The following is a 20,677-nucleotide window of genomic DNA, read 5'->3' on the forward strand; positions in this document are numbered from 1 at the left end:
GCTGATGAATTGATGCAGGTCAGGCGAAGTAGATGTATAAAACTCTTGAAAAAGACTTCTAAGTTGTTGCACACAAAACTTGCTTTAGGTTCCCATACAATCTGAAATATGGATTATATTTATACATCTGTAAATATTAGTGTTGCAATTTTTCTTTGTTGTACAAATCTTTCAAATGCTGAATGAAAGAGCATCTGCTACAGCAGTGCCTGTGTACGCACTCACCAAAATGCTTCATTCTAATATAACTTTGATAATGTGTTGATTTTGTACTGGTTAAACCAACAGTATAAGCTTAAATAAATTTGAAATCTGTATTCAGAACCTGAAACGTATGCAGATTTGCAGCATTTCAAAAAAGTGATTTTTTTTATTGTTACTCTTTCTAGGGGTCAGCTGGCTGGCACTCTCTCTGAAACTCTTTATTTGGTTTGAGTTTTTTTATGCAGTGAATACACACTTATGGCATCTACCAACAGCCAAACCCTGACCTCATGGTGTAGACTGTGAAAATCAGTGAGTAAATGTGTCTGTTTTGAGGAAAAGAGTGTTTCAATTGTATTCATCAGTAAATATTTTAAGCAAATATAGTTTTAATATGCAATAACACAACAGATGGTTTTCAATAACAATAAAAACTATTCTGTAAGATTGTTTTACCATATCTTGAAAATACTGACATTTGAAAAATCACTTTTATTTCTGAGAAATACAAATCTTCAGTAACATTTTCTTTACTACAAAAACACTTTGATACGTTCTGCAAAATGTTTTAATGGAATACAAAAATGAATAATCAACAATAAAACAGGATCATACTGTACACCATGTTTTCTGCTTGATGGTCTGAAGACCTTCAATCGAGACTCAACTTACTCTTTGTCAAGCAAATGTTTAAGTTTGTGATATACGCCTCCTGCACATAAGTATTAGTCACTGTCCGTATCTTCCTTGACTTTGAAGTATAACCTCAGTCTATGCTCAGTAAGCCTCTTTATAATTAATGCAATTAATAGTAATTAATCACCAGTTAATACTTTGGAGAGTACATCACAAACTTAATTGTGTCTAAAAAAAACTAGGTCTGACAAAAAAAAAAAAAACTTATTTTTCTGATGTTTGGTGAAGAGTCCAATGACAAAAGTGCATGTAGATTCATCCTCGATTCAACAGATCTAGAAGAAGAGTGGAATAATGGCTGTTCTCAGATCAGGATAGTCTTCGAATTGCTGGGCGTAGGTTTTATGCTTTGCCCGAGCCCATATAGTCATCTGAATAAACCCTAAAAATGCGAAAACTCCAACTGCAGAAATATGAAGGATTCATGGTTCTTATCAGGCAGGTGCAGCAAAATATATACACATAATTTATATACAGAGAAGTCCAAAAGTATCTATCTATCTATCTATCTATCTATCTATCTATCTATCTATCTATCTATCTATCTATCTATCTATCTATCTATCTATCTATCTATCTATCTATCTATCTATCTATCTATCTATCTATCTATCTATCTATCTATCTATCGCAAGAATGCATTAAATTGATCAAAAGTGACAGTAAAGATATGTATAATGTTCAAAATATTTTTATTTTAAATGCATGCTATTTATTAAAGGGATACTCCACCGTTTTTCATATTAAACTATGTTATTCCCTTAACTAAGACGAGTTGATACATACCTCTATCGTCTCAGTGCGTGCACTCAATCGCTCTGGCGTGCGAGACACTTTGATAGCACTTAGCTTAGCCCAGTTCATTCATTAGGATCCAACCAGAGAAGCGACCAAACACCTCCACGTTTTCCCTATTTAAATACAGTTACACGAGTAGTGTAACTCTACCAAGAATGGTGACACAAAATAAAACGTTATGCTTTTCTAAGCGTGTAAAGTGGATTACTATAATGTAGGGCTGGGAATCGCTGGGTACTTCACGATACGATACGATATGCGATACATTGTTCACGATACCGATAATATCACGATATGGCGATACTGCGATAATCGACATATTATCAGTAATAACTCACAATATATCATGTTTTAAGAAATACAAATTTTTTTTTAATTAGGAAAATTAATCTCCATTTATTTTTTGGGATGAAACACAATAACAAAAACAACTTGTGTCTTATCAGTTGCAACAAAACAGTCACAGACACTATTTTAGTGTAACATTGCTGCAATCAGTAGTAATAAAAATGTTTACGCCGGGGTGTGTCGGCTTCGAGCCAGCACCAACCACGGCTTTCTCACAGAGCTCCGGGTGATGCCGCGTGAGGTGTCTGTACATGTGGTCGTGTTTCCCGTTTTGCGGACTTTTGCAAAGCCAGACATCCCAAGTCTCCCGGAAGTTCCGGGAGTCTCCCGCATAATGATAGCGTCTCCCTGATGCCCGCAAATTAGTTCAAATCTCCCGGAATCTAGAGCGCGCATGGGAGACAGAACTGCCTACTGCGCGCATAACATACATAGCACGGCAGAGAGGGAGAGAGCGAGAGACTTTGCGTGTGTGCCTCATGAAAGCTAGTCAAATCCAGTCAACTCGGATAATGAATAGAGCGTTTTATAACGGCTTTTAAGATCGATACTTGGCAAGAGCGCATCGAGAATCGATCGCGGGAGTAAATACCGTGAGATATCGCCTTATCGATATTTTGGCGCACCCCTACTCTAATGTATGGTGGAATACCATAGCAAGTGATTGGGAGCACTTCGACTCGGCGCATATACACTCACCTAAAGGATTATTAGGAACACCATACTAATACTGTGTTTGACCCCCTTTCGCCTTCAGAACTGCCTTAATTATACGTGGCATTGATTCAACAAGGTGCTGAAAGCATTCTTTAGAAATGTTGGCCCATATTGATTGGATAGCATCTTGCAGTTGATGGAGATTTGTGGGATGCACATCCAGGGCACAAAGCTCCTGTTCCACCACATCCCAAAGATGCTCTATTGGGTTGAGATCTGGTTACTGTGGGGGCCATTTTAGTACAGTGAACTCATTGTCATGTTCAAGTAACCAATTTGAAATGATTCGAGCTTTGTGACATGGTGCATTATCCTGCTGGATGTAGCCATCAGAGGATGGGTATGGTGGCCATAAAGGGATGGACATGGTCAGAAACAATGCTCAGGTAGGCCGTGGCATTTAAACGATGCCCAATTGGCACTAAGGGGCCTAAAGTGTGCCAAGAAAACATCCCCCACACCATTACACCACCACCACCAGCCTGCACAGTGGTAACAAGGCATGATGGATCCATGTTCTCATTCTGTTTACGCCAAATTCTGACTCTACCATCTGAATGTCTCAACAGAAATCGAGACTCATCAGACCAGGCAACATTTTTCCAGTCTTCAACTGTCCAATTTTGGTGAGCTCTTGCAAATTGTAGCCTCTTTTTGCTATTTGTAGTGGAGATGAGTGGTACCCGGTGGGGTCTTCTGCTGTTGTAGCCCATCCGCCTCAAGGTTGTGCGTGTTGTGGCTTCACAAATGCTTTGCTGCATACCTCGGTTGTAATGAGTGGTTATTTAAGTCAAAGTTGCTCTTCTATCAGCTTGAATCAGTCGGCCCATTCTCCTCTGACCTCTAGCATCAACAAGGCATTTTCGCCCACAGGACTGCCGCATACTGGATGTTTTTCCCTTTTCACACCATTCTTTGTAAACCCTAGAAATGGTTGTGCGTGAAAATCCCAGTAACTGAGCAGATTGTGAAATACTCAGACCGGCCCGTCTGGCACCAACAACCATGCCACGCTCAAAATTGCTTAAATCACCTTTCTTTCCCATTCTGACATTCAGTTTGGAGTTCAGGAGATTGTCTTGACCAGGACCACACCCCTAAATGCATTGAAGCAACTGCCATGTGATAGGTTGATTAGATAATTGCATTAATGAGAAATTGAACAGGTGTTCCTAATAATCCTTTAGGTGAGTGTATATCTATGGACTCGGCACAGTAATATCATCACTCCGGAGAGGGAGAGGGGGAGATGACTTTTCACGAGTGATGATATTACTGCATCGAGTCGAAGTGATCCCAAGCACTTGCTATGGTATTCCGCCATACATTATAGTTATCCACTTTACACGTTTAGAAAAGCGCAACGTTTTATTTTGTGTCACCATTCTTGGTCGAGTTACACTACTCGTGTAACTGTATTTAAAAAGGGAAAACGTGGAGGTGTTTGGTCGCTTCTCTGGTTGGATCCTAATGAATAAACTGGGCTAAGTTAAGTGCTATCAAAGTGTCTCGTGCGCCAGAGCGATTGAGTGCACGCACTGAGACGAGAGAGGTATGTCTCAACTCGTCTTAGTTAAGGGAATAACATAGTTTAATATGAAAAAAATGGTGGAGTATCCCTTTAAACTTTCTATTCATCAAAGAATCCTGAAAAAGATGTATAACGGTTTCAACAAAAAATATTGAGCAGCAAAAAAGATCATTTTCAACATTGATAATATTAAGGAGGACTATTATTAATAATTGAGTACCAATAATAATTGAACAACAAATAATCATATTAGAATGATTTCTGAAGGACCATGTGACTCTGAAGACTGGAGTAATGATGCTGAAAATTCAGCTTTGCCATCACAGGAATTTACTGTTATTACTGTATTTTTGATCACATAAATGTAGCCTGGTAAGCAAACTTTTGACCATATAATCAGCATAACTATTTAAAAATGGAAAGACTGTTGCCTAAAAAAAAGCACAATATTAAATATAGCTCATTAATTTTATGTCATAAATACATAAACTTTAATTCACAGGTTTCGATTCGATTTGTGGTCTCAGACATTTGGACTCTCTGCATTTGGTTTGTAACACTGTGTACCTGGAACACACTGTGTCATGACTGTGAAGCTGATCCATGATCCCACCTGGAAATAAATTCAGGTTTCAAATTTTGCATCACTGCACAAAACAATATTTCCACAAGGATACTTTAACCAGAAACTTTTCACACACACTGTGAGGTAGCTCTCTACAGGTGTGGACACCTCAGATGTTCCAAATGTCTCATTTACTGCTTTTTTGACATGAAAAAAATTACTTTTTACTTTTTTACTTTACAAACCTCATATGTGTAGTTTGGGCAGGACACGAAGAAAAACAGCCAAGTGAATGGATTCTTTGTGGGATAAGGAATCTCTGTAGGCCTGGACCCTGTCGATGTGAGAAGATCGTAAGGTTATGAAGTAATGAAAACTGGATATAAACTGGTTAATATTCAAGAAACTAAAGAGTTAAGGATCCATTCAGGAGATTGTCTAGTCTCTGAAGCAGGTATTAATTAGATATAATTTTACAGCATACACCCACACATTTCTTCATGAAATGGAAGAAAGAAATGGTAATTAATCACAATCACTGGGTTCACTGTCTGTCTTGATCGGTCATGATTACGCCCACACAACTAAACAGATGAATCTTTATTAGGGCTCACCATTACAGCTGATTCGATTCAGAATCAGATGAACTGAGAGATTGCCAAACTCACAGACCTGAATAAAAATGAACAGACAAAGAGATGATGGAGAAAAAAGCTACACTTTGTAACATGTGGCCCCCCAAAAAATAAAAGTGCATAAATAACAGTTTCTTTGTTTTTACAACCAGTGATTCCCCAGTGGTTTTCTGTATTGAAGTTTAGTTTTTCATTCAGTTTCACAACACGCACAGCTGGAGACACTTTTCGCTAGTGATGGGCACTTTTGAAAGGCTGTTTTGTGAAGCTTCAAAATCTTTGTGAACAATTTGTCTCAAATCAGTGATTCAGGTTGTGTATTAAACTGCCAAAGTCACATGATTTAATCAAATGAGCCTTTGTTACAGCATAACCATTTCGAAATGTTTCCCGCTAGGGGGTGGAGATCTCTGTTAACCCATGAACCATTGTCTACTGTATGTGGTTCCCTTTCGAGGGGACTCAATACTGAGTTATTTTGTTGATGCAATGGGAACGCTTCCATGTTACCGGTCTCTGAAGCACATGTGAAATCACAGAATTGGCTGCCGGTGGGTTTGTCATTTGATGCGAAATCTTTTGTCTTATTTATTGTTTGCTTGTCTAAATGAATACTCTGGTTCTCTCTAACACCTCCAGTACCCTTGGGGTTGGATGCCATGGTACAGACATGACGCCAGTGCAGGGTTTGCCTATTACTCATAGCCCCATTTTGGCCGGCTTGAGTTTAGTTTTCAGAACTGATATCTCTACTGGACGGCTCTCCATGAAAGGTTTCTGTCCGAAGAGATCTTCTGTCTCAGGCAGGGGGAAATATTTATCACCCCCGACCAAAATATGGAGTGGATCAACTCTTGGTGTTGATCTTTAAACTGAGGTTGTTAAGACCATCCTATAAGGGCTCAATCCACTAGGAAACTGTACGCCTTCAAGTGAAGGCTTTCCTTGTGGTGCAGAGAGCATGGACCCTGGACCCGGTTAACTGCCCTCTTGGTTCACTGCTGGAGTTCCTGCTAGACCACTTTTCTGTTGGGTTGACTCCATCTGCAATTAAGGTGTATGTGCCGGCCATTTCTGCTAGCCACACATACCCATTGATGGTGCATTCCTGGGGAAGCATCCTTTGGTGTCTTGATTTCTGAGGGGAGCGAGACATCTTAGGCCTTTTCCCCAGTCCAGAGTTCCTTTTTGGGACCTTGCTATTGTCCTGGAAGGTCTGGCTATGGCAGCATTTAAGCCTCTTGAGTAAAGCTTTGACTCTTTCGGTACCCTTTCTCCTTGCTATTTCCTCCCTGAAGAGTGTATGAGATTTTCAGGGCCTGCTAGTTGTCTCCTCCTGATTAGTCTTTGCTGCGGGTAGAGTTAGTTATTCAACATTCTAGGCCAGATAGAATGCCGAAGGTGCCTTCCTCAGTCCCATGTTCAGTGGTCCTTCAGGCCTTCTTTCCTCCGCCTTTTCAATCTGCGGTGCAGGAGAGGCTTAATCTCTTATACCCTGTTCGGGCCCTTAGCATTGTCCACCACTCAGGCCATTGGCGTAAATCAGAACAGTTGTTTGTCTGTTTTGGAGCACACAGCAGGGACTCTGCAGCTTCTAAGTATGTAGCACACTGGATTGTGCAGGCTATTTCTGCGGCCTATGGAGTGTGTGGAGTACCTTCACCTCTAGGCATTAGAGCCCACTCTACTAGAGGCCTCTTTGAGAGTTTTGCTGTCTGGATCTTCTTGTGATGCAGCAGGATGGTCCCAGGTACGTGACAATTTAAGTCATATGACTACTGGCAGCCAATAGAATTAGCGTGATTTCACATGTGCTGAAACCAAGTTCCCAAAGTGTAAACAACCTGGAGTGTCTCGTTCCCTAGTCTGGGAACTCGGGTTACAGTCCTAACCTGAAAGGTTTTTAGCTGATCTCAGATCAGTTTTCTAAATTTGTAGACATTTCTAGAAACACATGTGTAGAATGAAAAGGAAGAGTTGTAGTTAAAAGTTTATTTTTGGCCAGGTTAACCAAGCTCTCTATAAAACAAAAAAAAACAAGCCCTACAAATTAAAAAAATAACACATATTATACAGACACTTCATATTTAATGGTATTAGATGATTTGTTAAGCTTTTAGCATAGATTACTTGCACAAGTGAATGACTTATGTACAGCATGCAATTTCCGACGAAATGAGTCCTGACAGCTCTAAAATATTTATCATTATAATAGGTTTATCAAACTTGGATAAAGGCATGATTTGGAAAAGATGACCTTTTGCACTCTCTCATTATTATAAAAAAAAATTTAAATCAAAGAAGTTACATAAAATAGCTTTAAATATTTGACTTTAATTAATAGAGATTTTGACATACCAAAAACATTGCCAGTGCAGAGTAGATTTGAAGTCTCCCATAGCCTAGAGAAACAATTAGGAGTTAATATGAGGGACACAAACTTATCTAATGTGTGACATAATGAGCACTTACTTGGTGGTGTGTAGAGCGGATGATTGATGTAATATGCCTGCCATGATGCAAATCCCCAGTAGTACAGACAGAGCTAAAGAAACGACATTATACATTTGTGTGAGGATCACATAACACACAGTAACTGCTCAAAGAATAATACCAGACTTAATGTTAAAGGGAAACCTTAAATGTATATTTTAGCTGTTTTATACTTAATTTAAGCTTTCTCATTTGCATTGTTAGCATTTGTGCAGGCATTATTTTGAATGACTCTTCCATATGGTCAAACCATATGTATTCCCAGTGTGTTGAAAGATACTGTAGGGGCATCATTTAAACCAGCAAGACGACACTTAATGGAAAGCAGCCAAATATCCCCCCTAAAGCTCCTCAATGCTTCACTGACACCACTGAACTAATGCCAATGTCATAAGCACTTCAGACACATTAGCTAATGTGCCAAGACAGGAACAATTGTGACAATACGACTTTGGAAAGCATGTTGTCTTATTTTTTAGTGCATAAAAACAGCAAGGGGCATATTAAATACAGAGAAAGAAAAAGTAAATAATTCATGAATATATTACAGACATAAACATACCAGCATGATGGTGCGTAAAGGTAACGTTCCGTCAGAAAAGCGATGGATAAAAATAGTTTCCACAAGCCTCTTGATGTAATGAAGAGAGTGGCACCAGCAAGCCAGCCTGTATCAACAGGGTCCAATATAAACCACTTGAAAACTGTTTGCCACGTGTTTGGTAAATTATTCATGATTTATTTTCACACTGAAAGAAAAAGTTACATGAGCTGCATTTTTTAAAAACTTAAAAATGTGCTTCGTGTAGTAGCATCAAAAGTCAAAAGTACTATTTAATACCACTGAACCAACCTTAATACATTAGGTTACACCAAAAAAAAAAAAAAAAGAATAAACTAAATTTAAGTGTGATCAATTTGCTGTTCATTAGCATTCATCAAGTTTAGCACATCTGAACAAGATTTTTCACTTCGAACTCACTTGACAACTTTCAATGGACTTTGGGTGTAGTCATACTCAGGCATGTAGATGTATGGAAGCCGATAGTAGAACAGCAGGTAAATGAAAAGAGGCCCAAGACACTCTGCCAGAAAAACCTACAATCAGCCCCCAACAAAAACACCATTACTGGCATGCACACAGTAAACTGCTATTGTTAAAATAAGCATGCATCAAAATGCTTTCTTTACCATAGTCCAGCCTAACTGTGGGCCGAGGTCCTGGAAGAACATCGTTGCAGTGGTGCCAACTGGTAGATCCTCCAGCACATCATCATCACTGAGGGCCTTTCCCTCTGAGAATCAATCAAGTCAGTCATGACATAAATATAACCAAAGAGAAATGCACCTCAGTTTAGATATATATTATAAAAACGAAATTTTTTGGCCCAATGGTTAAAGAGTCAGACTGGTAACCCGAAGGTTGCGTGTTAGATTCTCAATTCTGGCAGGAAATGACTAAGGTGCTCTTGAGCAAGGCACCTAACCCCCAAACGCTCCCCGAGCGCCACAGCAAAAAAAAAAGAAAAAGAAAAGAAAAAGGCTCCCCACTGCTCCGGGTGTGTGTGTCCATAGTTTGCAGTGTGTTCACTACTCACTACTCCTAATGTGTGTGCACTTGGATGGGTTAAATGCAGAGGACAAATTCCGAGTATGGGTTACCACACTTGGCCTTCACATGTCACTTAAAGAAGAAAATCTAAATTTTCATAAATAATGCAGTATGAACAGCTTTAGTTTTTTGAAAGCTGCAATTTTCTCACTCTCTCACTTCTCCAGTGTGAAATGATGCCTGATATTCTGGCAGGAGAATTGCAGATGCCCACATATGTTCTAAGATTGCAAAAGCATCTGGTGTGTGAGGTATTAATTCTCTCTCTTTTTTATTTTACCTTCTCCTTTGTTCAGAACAGAATAAAATATAAAATATTAAATAATAAATAAAAAGTAAGTTTACCAGGATGCAGCTTCAGTGCCTGTCTTGATGGATAAAACTTGGGATCTACAGGGATTTCAAGAATTGTAATATTTACAACAGCTTGGTCATATTACTGTACTATATATATATATATATATATATATATATGTATATGTAAGCTTCCGAGCTTGAATAAGCATTATCAAATTAAGTCTTTGACTGTTTAAGAACAGAAATCACTTACACATTTTGTGCAACAATGTTTTGATCTCTGCAACGGTGGCATTGGGCTCCACCTGAGGAAGTTCAAGAATTGAAACAAGAGGCATTTGTTTACTAAAATATCATTTATGGCAAATACAGCATTTAGTGGGGTTCAAGCATCTAAGGCCTTTAAGCACATAAGCTTTAAAGACATTAAGTTTTATTTAGCAAGCATTTAACCACTGACATCATAGATGGAAAATACCATTTACAGCTAATACAGGCAATTTACCATAGGAAATATATGTTTTTCAAAGCTTTTTGACAGTTATAGCGCCACATGGTCCGATCTGCATAAAATTTTTGTGAAGTTCTGAGTTTTCGTTTAGGATTAATAGGCTTTTGAGTGTTTTTTTTGCCACACCCATTTTCTAAATGACCCTGTTATAGGCAACCAAATGCAAAAGGTAAAGTTTTTTTCAATAATTATTCATCTAGAGTCCAGAGAATTGTCCTAGACTGGTTTGGTTCCGATCGGGCGAAAAACCTAGGACTAGTTCGCAAAAGTACGTTTTTAACATATTCGTGAATATATAATTAACGATTTGATTGACAGCAATGGTTCTAGAGGCAAAGTTGATCAGTATGAGGAGATCTATGATATGCTATGCATATTGTGTGGATGTGTGCAACACCACGTGATCACAGAGCCGTAAAACTCGTTAGCGCCAACTTGTGGCCGATTTCTTTCAAAATTCTTACACACCTCTAGGGCCATGAGTTGAACATGCCCATCGAGTTTCGTTCCGATTGGCCTTCATTAACCTTGTCTCATAGGTGCTCAAAATTCATTGGCCGATGGCAGCCATGTTTTTTGAGATACACCAATGTCCTCATACACATACATGGCACCTTGGACCAAGACACTGCATACAAATTTTCAAGTCAATCGGACTAACAGTCAGGTGGTCATAGCCCATTTTATGTTTCTTTTTCTCAACTTATAGCGCCACCTAATGTTCACGATTTTTTTTCTGTGACCTCAGATTAAAGCCATTACAGCCACCCAAATGCAAAAGTTAAACTTTTCTTTCGATAATTATTGATCTAGAGAGTCCAGAGAATTGCCCAAAACTGGTTTGGTTCCAATCGGGCGAAAAACCATGCAGGGACTAGTTCACAAAAGTATAGGTTTTGGACAAAATTCGACATAGCAGTATTAATTCGATGAAAAAACATTTCAACTTTTAAAAATTTTGCTTTGGCAACTACTACAGTACTACCAGTACTAAAACGACTAAAGCTGAAATAAAAATGAATAAAAACTAAATTGATTTCTTTCTTTTTTTAAGTAATAATAATCGACAAAACACAACAAAATAACTTAATATAAAAATAGATTCAGAAAAATACAATTAGACAATATAAAAAGTATAAAAGTATAAAAAGTAATTCAAAATAATAATACATACATATAATAATAGCATATGAATAGTATTAAAACAACACTGCTCAATGCAAACACTAAGGTGCGCAAGCACACACACCTTATCCAGGTAGCAGAGTTGCGCCTTGCTCTTGAGGTCCAGGATCTCCACCTCAAAAAAGACATAATTCTTATCCTTGGTGGCCGTGGCACCAGCTTTCAGGCCGTGTTCACACCTGATCTTAATGAAATGGGCTACGGTGAAGAGATCCCTTAAGTCCATGATGCCTGCTGAGGGTTGTAGGTGAACCCTGATTTTGGAGGTTGGTATACTGATGCCAGTAGGGCGAAGCGATCGGACCCTCACAGTCACGTGGTAAGAGATGGCATGCTCATGATGACCTCAGGCATATCCATTTGAGTATCACAGCAAGAGTATATGTTGACATAGTTGCATAATTTGGCTTAGGTTACCACATTTTGAGATTTCAAACGCTTATTATCAATCATGCATGACTTTATATTTCCAGAAAACAGGGCTGGTATGTCATGTCATACATTACTTGGAGTATTTGTGAGGTGTGTCTGCAGAAATGTGTCTCTCATGTAGTAGGTATATGCACACGGACGCACGCCAGCTGAGAGATGTGAGGGGCATGTCTTGGATTTGGAGCTGCAAGCTGATCTAAATTTGTCTCTGACGGTTAGGGGCAATTCATCAGCCCCGCTGCACCTCTGAACTCCAATAACACTGCCAACTATCATATCATCAAGTGCTTGAGTTTAATCCTTCTGGTAAGGGGAGACGACCCCCCATCAAGCTTTAATAATATACGGACTTTCATTGACATCTAGCCTTGATTATCAGCTTTAAATGAAGAAAAGTAAAGCACAGCACAGCATTGATGAGATTTCAGCCCACTGTGAAAGTAGATGTGACCACACACAGAGATAGACCATAACAGAGTCATCCTCAGGAACCCTCTTATTCTACATATCAAATGAAAATGTAGGTCCTGATTAATAATAAAAATCATTTTAAATATATTTTTTTAATAATTACTATTATTTAAATAAATAATGTTTAATTATTATTAATGTCTACACTTACATTTCTAATAATTATTTCTGCCACAATGATAACAAAATAATCTACAACAACTCGGCATAAAATAATAACAAAAATAATGGTAACACTATACAATAAGGTTTTATTTGTTGACAGACACCAGGTAAAGCATTAGTTAACAAACTAACAATGACAATATATTTTTGCAGAATTTATTAATCTTTGTTAATGTTAGTTAACAAAAATGTTTATTAAATATAAATATTTATAAAATATGTTTTTATTTACCCTCATAATGCATTCATGACCTGGAAGAGAAACATAATTTTACAAAAATGCGGCAAGACTATCAAAACACTCATTTTTTTTAATGAGTTTTTAGATATAACACACTTTTAAGTTACACCTTTTGCGTGCCCGTTGCCATGTCCATTATTAAGTTAATTATGAACTGATATTTAGCACGCTATGTACCTGTATGGTGTTCTTATGTGTTATCCTTTAGAGACCCATATGAATTCATATATTAGTAGACCTGATAGGGTCTAAGAATATCGGTAAAAATATTGGATAACTTTAGTTAAATCTAACTGTTAATTATTCTAATAATTCTATTTGTTAATTGTATCAATAGTGAGTCATGGGGACACATGTGGCACACAAAAAAACAGTTCATTAACTGCAGCAATATATTCATTGAATTTGGATATTTAAATGTTTCCATTTAAAACAGAATATCTGATAGGGGGAAAACAAAGCCAAAATGTAATTCAAGTATTACCTCAAAATAGGCAACTCTATTAATGACTCCATGTCTCCTCCAGTCCTGCAGGTGAAATCCATGCCACACAATTGATTCCCAGCCTCTGAAAGACTCAATGTTTTCATCCAGCATGTCCATGTGAGCAGAACAGGCCATAATTCCTCAAATGTAACCCTGTCTTGCCTTTGTTGAATGAGATGTTATCGGTCCACTAAATATCTTCTGCTGGATCCTAATGAGGATGTCAAATGGAGAGTATGTGCTCTACTGCTGGAAATAAATAGACAGTTGTCTCCAGTGATCAATACAGTGGATAATTAGACATAGAAGCAGGCATACATCAAGAGCTGCTGAGGATGGACAAATGCACTAATTACAGTGACTGACTGAACAGTGTGCAGAAAGCAGAGAGTACAGTAAATGCTGTTCTAATGGGAGGCAGTGGGTGAGTTTCTTTCATAATGAGCGATGAGTTCAGTTCACTGGCAACACAGGGATTTGGTTACACAATTTTCCCCAAAAAACGGATAAGTCTGATGATGTCCCATGTTCAGTTAGACTTTTTATACAGTCAAAATACAGTTTACACAATCAATTTTATACAGTTTTTCACCACTAGGAGGCAGCCCTCACTCTCTACACAAGACCAGAGCTCGAGTTTCTGATACTGCTATGTTCACTCTTATACAGCAGAATAGTGAAATTCAGTTCTAAAACCTGAAATAAGTAGCATTTTCGAGCCATTACTTCCCTTGGGAATTTCTAATGGGATTTTACAATGGCGGTTTTGGATTTCTGGCAAAAGACTGTTATGTTGTTCCACAACATTTCAGATAGAATTTGAATTCCCTGTGAGAAATTGTTTTTGACACTATTGTTTTTAGTAGCATTTAAACATTTTTTTTATTAAACTTAAGTAGAGCGGGAAGCGGGAGGCGGCGGCGGCGGCCCGCATTGTTCCGCTGGGGGCTCCGGCGGCCTCTGGGAGCGGCGTTTTTTCTTACGCGGCGAAGAGGAAGGCGGCGCGGGAGCGGATTTTGCTGCCAGAAGTCGTGCCCGCAGGGACGACAACGGCAGGCTCTCACAGAAGTCGCATCCTCCATCCGCGAGGGCGAGTTCTGCGTGCTCGAGTCCCAGGCAGAGAGCGCAGATGACATGGCGGTCTCCGTCCTCGAGACGAGCGCGGCAAGAGCCGCAGGAAAGACGAGACATCTTTAAAAAGACGCTCGGCTCTTTTAGATATAATAGAGAAGGATACAGTCGTCGGATGGCGCTAGCTTGCAGGGCGGCTGAAGGTGGCGAAGACGGCCGGCTTCTTCAGGGTCCGGGAGCTCGCTAGAGTGATGCCTTCTCGACGGCGACGGCTTTTCTCAGGACAGCAGAAGCGTGCAGCTTGCTGAAGATGAAATGAATCAACATATAAGCCTGGGAGCAGTGTTGCCAACTTAGCGCCTTTGTCGCTATTTTTAGCGACTTTTCAGACCCCCTTAGCGACATTTTTTCAAAAAAGCGACTAGCGACAATTTTAGCGACTTTTTGGACAAACCCCAGTAACCTCCAAATGTTGCCAGTACTGTCCTGCGAGCGCGAGGTCTTGCTGTCTCCTTGTCGTCACTCTCTCTAGCTGCGTCTCCCCTGTTCAGTGAATGGCTGAGAGGAGCGCACGGCCGCTGACAGACGCGAATGAGCAGTGTTTTTCCATGGACTTATCACTTATCTGCTTTTCTTTTGTTTTATATTTAAAGAATTTAGTTTGACCATTTTAATTTTATTTCTTTTCTTGTGCTTATTACTTGTAAACACTATCACAGAGCTTAGTTCATCCGGTTCCCATTCAGATAATGTTCCACATAGGCCTATAAAAAATGTAATCATTCACTAGCCTATATTATAGCTACTCGTTCAATTGTCTGACAACAAAAAAATAGGAAACGAGAACAGCTTTATTTGACATTCGGCTATATTCTATTGAATAGAACATTAATTTAGAGAGAAAACGCACTAGGCTGACAGAACGCAAGTACGACGCGATGACGTCATTAATATGCTAATTGACGTATGACGTCATCTAGCGACATTTAGCGACTTTTAGGGAAGGCCTTAGCTACTTTCCTTTGAAAATAGTTGGCAACACTGCCTGGGAGAGACTGTTATATACACCATGGCCACGCCCATTCTGGCGGGCCATGACGCAATGAGCGCGCGGGCGCCTCTCATTGGAAGCGGGTTCAGCCCCGCTCTCCCATAGGCTTAAGCAGTTCTCTCTGAGCGAACCAATGAGCTGCTAGCTAGCCTGCTCTAGGTCTGCCGCAGAGGAACTGCGTTGTGTATGGATACAAATTATGAAATAATTTTCAATTTTCAAATAACCCAACAGCCTTTCCCCCTGTGGAGATGTTTGTCCGGCTATTTGCATTTAGAGATAAAATGTAGATGCTTCTGAAACCTTGATACATGAGATTTAATCAGTGATTCTTTCTACTGACCTTCATTTCCATGACCAAAGGGGAAGAGAACATTGAGATATGAAGATGAATTAGGGCAGCTGGGCTGGTATAGCTGGAAGGGTAGCCTATGTGTCAACTATTGGAATCCTAAATCCTAAAGAGTTTATAAGACAGGCTCACTTCCACTATTTTTAGCTAACAGTTGCATTTATTGGAATTTATCTATTTTACTAGTCACTAACACATACACACAACCCTCACTTGCTATAACATATGACATATAAATCACTAAAATCTTGCTAATTTAAATAGATATATATGAATTTAAAGACTAAAGCAATTAATTAAAATGGCTGATAAAAATGTAGTACAGTGGAAATTGCAATTTGTGACAAAATATTTTTTGTTCCCCATTAGGAACCAGCATAAATCATGTTTTTTGAAAATGTAAAAAAGCACCAAGATTTCTGTGAGGTTTATGGGTAGGCTTAGGTACAGTTTGCAAAGTATAAAAATCATTATGTCTATGAAAAGTCTCCATAAAACATGGAAACCCAACGTGTGTGTGTGTGTGTGTTTTAAACCACATTAAATCAAAATATAGCATAACAAATGGCTGCGCACAGTTATTGACCACATTTTTGACATCACTCGATATTGTTTATATGCAGCTGAAAGCTAACAAATGCACATTCTGAGAAATGTGACATGGTATCTTTCTAATTTCACCATGTCTAATGTATTCAGACCCAGTCACTCTGACACCACCTGAGAGCTGAGTCAACTTCATATGCCTCCTACACCCTCAGGCCTGCTGCTCGCGCACAGGAACTTAAGACCATTTACTCCATTTTTCTCGCTGTGGCTGCATGCGCTATTCTTCAACTCTGTCTTTTTTGCTTTCTCTCTTCCCCCCCCCTTCATTTTCTTCTTCAAAGTCGTATCTCTGGCTGCCTGCTGAGAGGGGTGTTGAGAAAGTTAATTTACTGTTGGCCTTATATGCTATGCTTGGCCTGTCTCAGTCAGCACCTGCCCTAGCTTTGATACGGGGTGACAGTCTGCCCGATTCATCTGCCCAGGAGCTGTCAGTCAAACGGCCAGCCATGGGCATTGTAGTCAACACTGAGACACCCCAGAGCACAGGGCTGACCGGAGCCAGGTCACACACACGACAAATTACAAGAAGACCCTCATTCATTTTTCTCACAATAAGTTAGTGATTATATTGTCTGTCATTGAGACATATTTAATGTGATGTGTGAATAGAACTGAATGGGCAAGTGGTGGACCGAGCCAAATTTCACCTTACATGTGAGTGCATTTGTAAAAAAAAAAATAAAGCTACGATTTACAAGTATAAGAGCTTCGTAATGTTTTATTTTAATGTTCTTGATAATGTTTAATTGTACATACAGTAGGTGGAGTAATAAGTATTTTTAAAGGGTTAGTTCACTCTAAAATTAAAAGTCAGTCATCATACTCACGCTGGTGCAGCTGTTTTATTGCTAAATGCCCTTCTGTCTTTCTCGGACCACAAAAGGAGAATATTTAAAAAGAAATTTCCAACAATAACTAGGTACCTTAAAAGTAAATACCGCCGTCAGTTCGTAGTGCTGTTACATTTTCTCTGACAAGCGCCTGTTTTCCTGTTTGTTCATGTGATGTTATGAATGCCTATAGCGACCAGCATCAAGCTTGGGTCACACTCTAAATTAGGGTCCAATTCTCACTATTAACTAACTATTAACTATGACGTTTGCCTCAATAAACTCCTAATTACTGCTTGTTAATAGTTAGTATGGTAGTTGTTAAGTTTAGGTATTGGGTTGAATTAAGGGATGTCGAATATGGTCATACTAAATAAGGCATTAATATGTGCTTTATACTGTAAGTACTAATACACGGCCAATATCCTAGTAATATGCATGCTAATAAGCAAGTTAACAGTCAGTGTAATAGAAACTAAACTAAAGTGTTACCCAAGCTTGTTTTAGAAAAAGTATCACAGAAAGGTCCGATGATACACATGCTGTATATTCCAAGTGTTCTGGCAGCCTATATGATATATTGGCATATTAACGAAAATTCTGTCCTTGGATGTTGGTACATGGATACTTTTTGGGGGATTTCTTGCTGTTGTATTTCATGATGCATTTAAGTTTTGGTTTCTTACAACTTTCGTTAAATAGTACATTGCATTTTTGTTTAGTTTTTAACCTCACCCTTTCGTATACCCCCAGAACACTTGGAATATATATTATACATGTCTTGCATGGGGTCATTGTACATTTGCTTCTTTTTTGAAGCTTCTAAGAGGAACAGACTTTATTTTTACTCTATCTCTACTTATCACTTTATCACATTACTTGTCCATAATTATAACACAGCTCTCTGGAATACTTGATTCTGAGTAGTCAATTGAACTAAACACTAAATTTGTTATGCTCATTTGTCTATTCATTTGAAGCAACTTTGTAATAAGCAGGGCAATGTACATGGTATGTCTTTGTTAAAAAGCAAGCAACACACAGGTAACTCATGAACACGCTTTTTTTACTCAGACTCAACTCATCTCTGCGTATGGTACACTCCTGTACACTCAAAACCTATACTAGTGCCATCCGCATGACGAGTGGTGACACCACATCTCGCTCTCTTTAACTTAGTATTCACTTATGTGTACCAATGTTTCAAACATGAACTTAACATTATCTCCTGAATTCAACAGTCGCACAACATGCATTACAGAACATCACTTTACTCTATATGCATTTGTTACCTTATCACTCCCCCATGTAAAGTACTTCACATGGAATCAATGAACCTAGCATAGTCCTAAGCCCATATTGGTACGTCCACCAGACAGTTTGTAAGTGCAAGGACCAGTATTTTCCAGTACTTTCAATGGTTTTGAAAATGCTGATTGGAGAATAAGAGGAATACCTGGATCGAACAAAATATCCTTGTTGGAATGACACTTCCGTCGTTCCACGATTGCGATCAGTGTATGTTTTGGATCTCTTCTTTCACTCGATCCACAATGTTCTGCGCACATGGTTGATGAAGATGCTGCAGTGTCTGTAATCCTGAGATGTGAAGTTAGGTGAAGTTTAGCATCTGTCTTGCATGTAACAATTCAGCAGGTGAACGCAGAGTAGACGAATGAGGTGTAGCGCGGTATGCTTGTAAGAATTCCCTTGTGAACTCTTTCCAACCTTTGCCTTCCAGGGAAGTAGTTAGCAACGCGTGCTTCAGAGTACGGTTAAAAGGCTCGACCTCTCCGTTGACACGAGGATAATACAGATGAAGTTCGATGCATAAATCCTCGGTTTCGCAGAAACATCTCAAACTCTCATGACATGGATTGAGAGCCGTGATCTGAGATCAGTTCCTTCGGGTTATCTTCACGGCTGAACACAGTTGAAAGAAAGTGAATGACAGCTGAATAGGTTACCTGAGGCATGAAAGCAATCTCTGGCCACTTAATCTTTGTCACTGGATCTTTGTCAAAGGGCCCCACATTGTCTAAAGCACATTTCTCCCATGCTCCATCTGGAAGGGGTACAGGATATAGTGGCGAAGTGCGAACGACCGCTGACTTGTCATGTGTTTGACATGACACGTAATGCATGATTTGATGGCTGTCTCAACCTGGGCATCCATACCCGGCCACCAATACAGTTCTCTGAGTCTTTGCTTGGTTCTAACAATGCCTTGATGTGTATAATGGTCCAATGCAATGAACTGCACACGCAAAGTCTCTGGTACTAAAAAGTCTGTGTGTGCCTCTTACCATGCAATCATCCTGAAGAGAAAGTTCATGTTGGTTTTTGTAGTATGGCAAAATATCAGGTCCTAGGCCCTTAGGGGATTTTGGCTATTTGGTCATCAGTAGGTCACGTAGCTCACAGTATATTGGGCAGGTAGCCCTGAATTCATCAGCAGAAATGGCCGTGAGGGTTGAAGAAAGTACCACTTCCACGTCATCCTCCAGCACAGGACCCCTGCTCTGTAATGGCAATTGAGACAAGCAATCAGCTGTAACATTTTCATGTCCAGGTTTGTACTAGATGTCTTAGTCAAAAGTCATCAACCTAGCTGCTTCTCCTTGTCCCTTCGAAGTGAGCAGTGTTGTGAGTGGGCTGTGGTCTGTACATAACGTAAAACGTTGCCCCCACAGGTAAGTTCTTCATTACTCCGTTGCCTACACACATCCTAACGCTTCTTTCTCAATTGTGAGTACTTACATTCTGCCTGTGTGAGGGTGTGTGATACAAAAGCAACAGTCTTTTCAGACCCGTCCGGGTGCATTTGGGTGAGAATGGAGCCCAGAACGTAATTAGAAGCGTCAGTTGTAACGATAGTGTGTAGCTCAGGGTCAAAAAGTGTCAATGCAGGGCTATTAATTATGAGGTCTTTCACCCGCTCAAACCTTGTCTGTGCCTCAGCCATCCATGTGAATGAAGCAGATCCCAGATTCAACGCTCTGAGGGACTCGACCACTGCAGAATAATCGGTATGAATTTTGAATACCACGATGTGAGCCCAAGGAAAGAGCGTATCAGTTGGTGGCGGAGCTTGTGAAACTGCATGGACATGAGAAGCATCCGACAGAAGTCCTTTAGCTTATATTACGTGTCCTAAGAATGACAGCTCCGTCTGTCTGATTTGGCATTTGTCAAAGTTCAATTTAAGTCCAGCTGCTTACAGACGCTGAAGTGCTGCGTTCAAGTTCTTATCATGTTCCTCAAAGGTCTTTCGCCTGAGACAATGACGTCGTCCAAGTAACATTGAACACGTGCAAGTCCTTTGAGTATGGTCGACATCAGTCTCTGAAAACAACTCAGCCCTGATGCCAGTCCA

The 20,677-nt window shown here is 39.5% G+C and overlaps 1 protein-coding gene across 1 annotated transcript; it reads right to left on the reverse strand.

The window, feature by feature from the left end:
* Window positions 1-506: 506 nt before the first annotated feature.
* Window positions 507-11,831, reverse strand: tecrl2b (trans-2,3-enoyl-CoA reductase-like 2b). The gene is made up of 12 exons (XM_056256984.1): window positions 11,657-11,831; window positions 10,150-10,201; window positions 9,945-9,989; window positions 9,179-9,282; window positions 8,970-9,085; window positions 8,550-8,655; window positions 7,967-8,039; window positions 7,853-7,896; window positions 5,474-5,531; window positions 5,105-5,193; window positions 4,862-4,907; window positions 507-1,303 (listed from the first exon to the last, which is right to left on the reverse strand). Exons 1-12 carry the CDS (start codon window positions 11,816-11,818, stop codon window positions 1,176-1,178), a joined length of 1,023 nt encoding a protein of 340 aa, XP_056112959.1. The 5' UTR covers window positions 11,819-11,831; the 3' UTR covers window positions 507-1,175.
* Window positions 11,832-20,677: the final 8,846 nt, after the last annotated feature.

This window comes from Rhinichthys klamathensis, unplaced genomic scaffold (assembly GCF_029890125.1).
Source record: "Rhinichthys klamathensis goyatoka isolate OS25496 unplaced genomic scaffold, OSU_Roscu_1.1 h1tg000134l_1, whole genome shotgun sequence".
In the NCBI taxonomy this organism is placed as follows: domain Eukaryota; kingdom Metazoa; phylum Chordata; class Actinopteri; order Cypriniformes; family Leuciscidae; genus Rhinichthys; species Rhinichthys klamathensis.